This window comes from Crinia signifera, chromosome 3, assembly GCF_055691185.1.
Source record: "Crinia signifera chromosome 3, ASM5569118v1, whole genome shotgun sequence".
Classification (NCBI taxonomy): domain Eukaryota; kingdom Metazoa; phylum Chordata; class Amphibia; order Anura; family Myobatrachidae; genus Crinia; species Crinia signifera.
In genome coordinates this window covers 143,925,762-143,931,761 of record NC_139219.1, presented here as the reverse complement: position 1 = coordinate 143,931,761, position 6,000 = coordinate 143,925,762, and the positions used below count along the sequence as shown (strand labels likewise).

General features: G+C 41.0%; 1 protein-coding gene across 1 annotated transcript in view; it reads right to left on the bottom strand.

Moving 5' to 3' along the window:
- Positions 1 to 2,627: 2,627 nt before the first annotated feature.
- Positions 2,628 to 6,000, bottom strand: part of ALDH8A1 (aldehyde dehydrogenase 8 family member A1) — a 28,205-nt gene continuing 24,832 nt past the window's right edge. Inside the window, exons 6-7 of the mRNA XM_083176655.1 lie at positions 5,639 to 5,800; positions 2,628 to 3,726 (exon numbers count right to left, since the gene is read on the bottom strand). Of these exons, the coding sequence (XP_083032781.1) occupies positions 3,274 to 3,726; positions 5,639 to 5,800 (615 nt within the window). The 3' untranslated portion in view covers positions 2,628 to 3,273. The remainder of the gene's footprint in view (positions 3,727 to 5,638; positions 5,801 to 6,000) is intronic.

Below are 6,000 nucleotides of genomic sequence, written 5' to 3'. Positions count from 1 at the left end.
TTATCTTATTATAACTCCATGTGTGTACAGTTATTGTACTCCTGGGGGATGGAACAACAGTAAGAGAGCTTGGGTTACGGCAATATCTAAATATATATATCAGTGGAGAGCCAAAGTTTCACTTATATATGAGTAATTCCATTGCTGGCTACTGTAAAAGGTACAGTAACCTGAGTTAAATGTCTTGCAGTCCTACCCATTCACTTCTTCGTCAACGGATTTGATGGTTAGGAGGAGTGTGATCTATCAGAGCAGTAGTGAATGTAATAGATGTATTCTACCCTCACTTAACATGTGGCTATAACGTTTCCTGCTTCGCCTCTTTACGGAGGGAAAGCATGAAGCAGCAGTGTTAAGATGTCCAAAGATCTTGAAAGTCGAAGCAGGAGAGTTAATATTCCGCCATCCAGCAATTTATGCCAGACCCTTCCCCCCCTCCCCCCTACACACACACACACAAACACAGCAAATCAGCATAGGGATGTCCATTGACTATCGATGAATCATCATCAATAGCTGATTTATAATACTTTTTCCATCAATGGTGGTGAACCATTGGTTTCCCTCCGTCAGTGGTGCAGCATAACCACATTTTTTCTCCCCAAAGGTACTGATACACTAAGCTTAGCATTGCCCCTGGCACCCATGGAGCTACAACCCCTGTTCTGATTGACCCATGGGTTAGTCAGTCAAAAAGAAGGTCTGGCCATCGCTTACATCTACCCCCTGGGTGTCTTATGCACATGCTGCTGATGTGGTAGGGCCAGGGAGGATAAGGATCATCTTACCAATTCAAAAACACAATGCGCATCACTGATGCTGTTGCTACACCCCATTGCTACACGTCCCCAGCAAAATTGAAAGATTTGAGCTAATCTTCATACCAGCAGAAATGTCCATTTCTGTTCAAACAATATTTCATATGCATCATAAAGTGCCCTATCAAACATCCAAGTATGTGTACAGGGTCATCATCATTGGGGTACACCTTTTATTAATCTACCAGACAGATGTCTGCTTGTGATGAAGCAGGCGTTTGCTGACAGAATCATTGGCATGGGGCCCCCCCTTTAAGTGTCCAATTTTCTGTTGTTTTGTGGTAACTTGGGCAGACAGACAAGTTCCTCCTTTATTTCATATACACAATTTTATTTTGACTCAAACCCACGACCTCACACATTGTGGTCAGACACCATACACATGGTGCTAAGTTTTTGGAAGCGTGAATATCATTCCACTTTCCTGAAAGAGATTGAAATGTACTTACAATACCAGTGATGTCATGGCGGGGGTGTGGGACGCACCTGCATGTCACCCGCCTAAGGCTGACACCAAAGTTCTGGCTCCCGCTCAGTAACAGAAGCTGATTTCTGCACTGGTGCAGCACCAGGCTACGTGTTGCTGTAAATACAGACAAGGCAGACACAGGCAGCAACCCACATCTCCCAAACCCTTAGAGTGATGGAAATAGAGGTCAGGATGCTTACCCTTTATGACAAAACCAAACATTTTTTTATTTTTATTTTTTTAATAAACTTTTATTGAGACATTGCTTTACATAATAATAGATACAGTGTTGTACAAACATATCAATTAAATACATAGTCTGGTATTATTTTGCGTCCAATCATCATTCAGGCATAATAATAACATTGAGTATATTTTAATCAGTCCAGGGGGACCGGAGGATCTAGGGCAGCTGCCCTAGTAAGATACCATGTTGTTGATTTTAAGCTATCATGTATCATTTGTCTTGGTGGTGAGAGGAAGATTTGGTATGTATGAATCCCATAATAGAAATAATTTTTCCACACGTTTACCCCTGTCAACAATTGCGTCCACCCAGTCCATTCTAAATAGAAAATGGAATTTGGTTAGAAATAAAGGAAATTGTGGTGGGTTAGGGTCAATCCATCCTTGAAGAATGTTTTTTTCTACCTGCTGCACTCAAAGCTAGAAGCAATTTTTTGCTTTCTACAAAACCAAACATTTGTTAGTGTGCCTATGGCATGTGTATGGACTCCCCTAGCAGCCCTGGGTGTCCCATGAGTAATGTGCAAGTGATGCCACTAGTATCTCACCATTGTTCACACGCATACTGGTGTTTTTCAACTACAGGAGTAATTCAATCCAGTAGAAAAAAAAAATCACCTGCCTAGGAGAAAATATATTCCTGATATTCCTGATAGCGGACCATTTTGTGATCACAATTTGGTCAGTTTTTGCGCAACAAAATCTTGCATTTGAATTGCCTGATAAAACTGCCAGGCAAAAATTTGTAGTTTGTTTCGCACAAACTTGTATCGTGCACAATTGCATTCCCCCCCATAATGTGGAACCTGATTTATTTTTAGACAAATTAATATAATAAACTAAACTATTCTGTATTGACTTTCTTATTTCTGACATGAGTACTTTTCTTGGTCATATAGTTGTTTAGAAAATTGTGCAGCCATATTGACTACAGTACATGTTGGCATTCTCTGCAATGCACATTTTCTCTGAGTGAGATGTGTTGATTTAATAGTATGATATAGTCCCAACCTGATGATTTGCTATCCTGGGCGGAATGAGCTAAAAGGGAAAGGGGGAGATTCTCTAAAGCAGAAATGCGGTAAAAACTTCGGGGTTTTTACTGCATTTCTGTATGCTGTATGGCCCCTCCGCAGTGGCAGCGCTTCGGAGGGAATCGCCAGCAAAAGCTGGCAATTCCCTGCAGAAGCCTATGGGCTTCTTACCACAGCGCTGTTTGTGGGATCCGTCACGGATCCCTCCCAGCATGTCCTGCGGCCGGCACCGTCACTCTTATCGCAAGAGCTGTCCCTTGCGTTTATAGCCGCATATGTTAGAACATATGCCGTAATTCATAATGCGATGCCCGGCGATAATGGGCAGCGGATGTTACAACATCCCGCCCAAAATGAGGTAAAAATAAACACTTACCAACAATGATAACTTTTTCTATGGCTAGACTCTGAATTCCATTGTAGAATATTTATTCAAATATATATTTTTTCCACTGCATTATTTTGATAAACTGAATTAATGAAACACATTTTATAATATGATTACTTATTAGGGATAACGGTATATTTTTGCAGTCATCTACTGTATACAGAGTTTTTATAAATGCTCTTATACAGGATACACTCCAAACTTTTTAAAATTAGTATGAAGACGGTTTTCCCAATACATGACATATACAATGTATACACCAAAGCAATATGAGCGCTTTATTCCTGAAATGCATTCAGCTTGGTAACCAATAATACATTAATGTTTTATTGTGACAGTTTTAACTTCAGTGAAGAACTCATATGAATCTTTTGCACCCTCTCTTCCCAGACCCGATGCTTTCATACCACCAAAGGGCAGGTTAAGGTCTCTCACAAGCCAGCAGTTGGTCCAAACAAGACCCGATTGCAATCTCTTTGCAATGCGGTGGGTGCGTCCCACGTCTCTTGTCCATATAGTCGCTGCCAAACCATATCTAACTCCATTAGCTTTTTCAATAACTTCTTCTTCTGTATCAAATGGGACTACACATGTTACAGGCCCAAAGATCTCTTCTTGCATACAACAGGACTCTTCTTTCAATCCAGTGATAATTGTAGGTAGCATGAAATAGCCACCTTGGTTTTCTGGCGGGATGTTTAAGGTATCGACACCTTCTCCACACAAAACAGTGGCGCCTTCCTCTAAAGCCTTCTTGACATAACTCTTTACCTGATGGATGGATAATTTTTGGGTTACAACAGTGCTTTTTTTATCAACAAAGAGTTTACGCAAAACACTTGTCCCCAACAACAGAAGACCAGAAGATAAATTGCAACAGCATAGTAGACTGAACCTACTTAATTGCGAAGTAAGGAGATATATTTTGCAAAAGGACAAACATCTAGTTAAGCAAAATTAGTTCTAAATGGATAGTTGGATTAGTGCCTACTGTAGGTTCTCAAAAGTGGTCCCCAGAAGCCCAAATATTTAATATTTTCTTTCCAGGTCTCCTCACAGAATAATGGGCGAGATGTATTAAAATACGTCGCCGCCCTTCGCACGCCCCCCCTATGTACTAACATATGCGGCTGGCATCGCGGTGCGGTAACGGAGCCCCCCCCCCGCGATACCTGTACTCTGGTCTGCGGGGGGTCTCCGTCACCTCCCAGCCGGCTTCTGCTGCCTACACGCTGGGGACAGCTAAGCAGGCTGTCCCCGGCGCCTCCACCCTGCAGCCGGAAGGACGTCCGGCTGCGTTGATAGGGGGAGGAAGGGCTTACCTTCCGGGGTCCAGGAGAACCTGCAAGAAGGTAAGCCCAAGGGAGGGGGGTCGGCGAGGCGGCAGGGTTGCTGCGGCACGGCAGGCGGCGAAAAGAAGCCCATAGGCTTCTATAGGGTATAGGCGATACCCTGCCCTGCGATAACGGTGCGGCCGGGTAATAGTTCATAGGAAAATGCGGTAAAACTGGGGTTTTACCGCATTTCCCCTTTAGTACATCTCGCCCAATAAGTTAAATAATTAGCTCCAGGCAACTGTGGAGCTTTTAAACTGAGTAAATGAGAAATGACTACACCTTTGCACCCGCTGAGTGACCTGGAAGATGTGACTTGTTTGGGGGCCTGATGGTGGAGTTTGAGAACCCCTGGCTCAGAGAATATATTTCAGTTTGTATTCACATTAATAGAAAGTCACCATATTACAATATGAACAAATTGCATGAGTTCTTTCATATGGTAGATCTAACATGGCTTTGATGAGTTCTCATACATTGAGTCTACTGGAAAACATGTCATGATATGTAAAAGCACAGTGTAACCGCAAGTCTGCTTGAACCCTGATAGAATAAATTTTGAAATTCTGTCAAAAAACATAAACTTTGAAAATCGAAAAGAGAAAAAAAGAGAAAAAAGAAACTCGGGTGGGGTGCACGCTAATACCCCAATCTAATATAAATTTTTAGTTTGAATTAAGTTTCCGGTTAGCATCTGAATTGCAGGAAGCTGAGTATAGGCAGATAAATTGGTCTGCAGGAACTCTGCTACATTGTACATAATCAGCTTGTTACTAAATACTGTAGCAATACACTGTTGCAAATTAGCTATATGCTGTCATCCACAAGAGCAATTTTTAGCATAGACACAGATGTGTAATTATAGCTTACTGTCACTCAGGCTATTTTGGAGGGACAATTCCATTTTAAAAGTATATTTTTTTGAATGATATATAATCTTATGTTGACGTATGATTATATCCTTATCATTGACCCAATTGGGAATGGAAATTGATAACATTGATGGGTTATCGATAATGAGGAGATATGTTGGTCAATTTTTATAAGAAATAATTAATTATCCTTCCTGCTGGCACAATAAATAAAATATTAATATTCACAGGCTACAAATATATTTCCATACACTAATTAAGGGTTTCACCTATATTTACTTAAATCTAAAAATCTAAAAAAATTAAAACGAAAAATTTATATTAGATTGGGGTATTAGCGTGCACCCCACCCGAGTTTCTTATTCTCTTTTTGGTCTTCTAAGTATTGACGTTTATAACTCGGGGCGGCACCACTGACCATCACTGGATAGCTTAAGGACCCAGTAGTCATTTTTTTTACAAAAAAGATAACCTTACCTTTGCTAGATGACTTTGGCTAATTAAAGCTCCCATGCTGGCCGTGGGATCAGAGGGGGCACACACCTTCCATTTTCTTGTGGCATCTACAAACCTCTTCAGAAACTCCTCATAAATGGACCGCTGAACGTAAATCCTGCTAGTGCAAAGGCAAATCTCCCCCTGTGATAGCGATAATGACAATTAGTTCACTCTTTAAATATTGGTAATTTCCTCATATACAGTATAAGTATACCTTTTAACAACAAGTCTTTTGGATTTAAGCGCATCTATTCTTCTTTTCTGAAAGTAACCTCTTTTGTGCCTGAGAATTTACACGAGTTTTATTGATTATGCAGTGATAGCCCCCTCTTTTCCTGTTT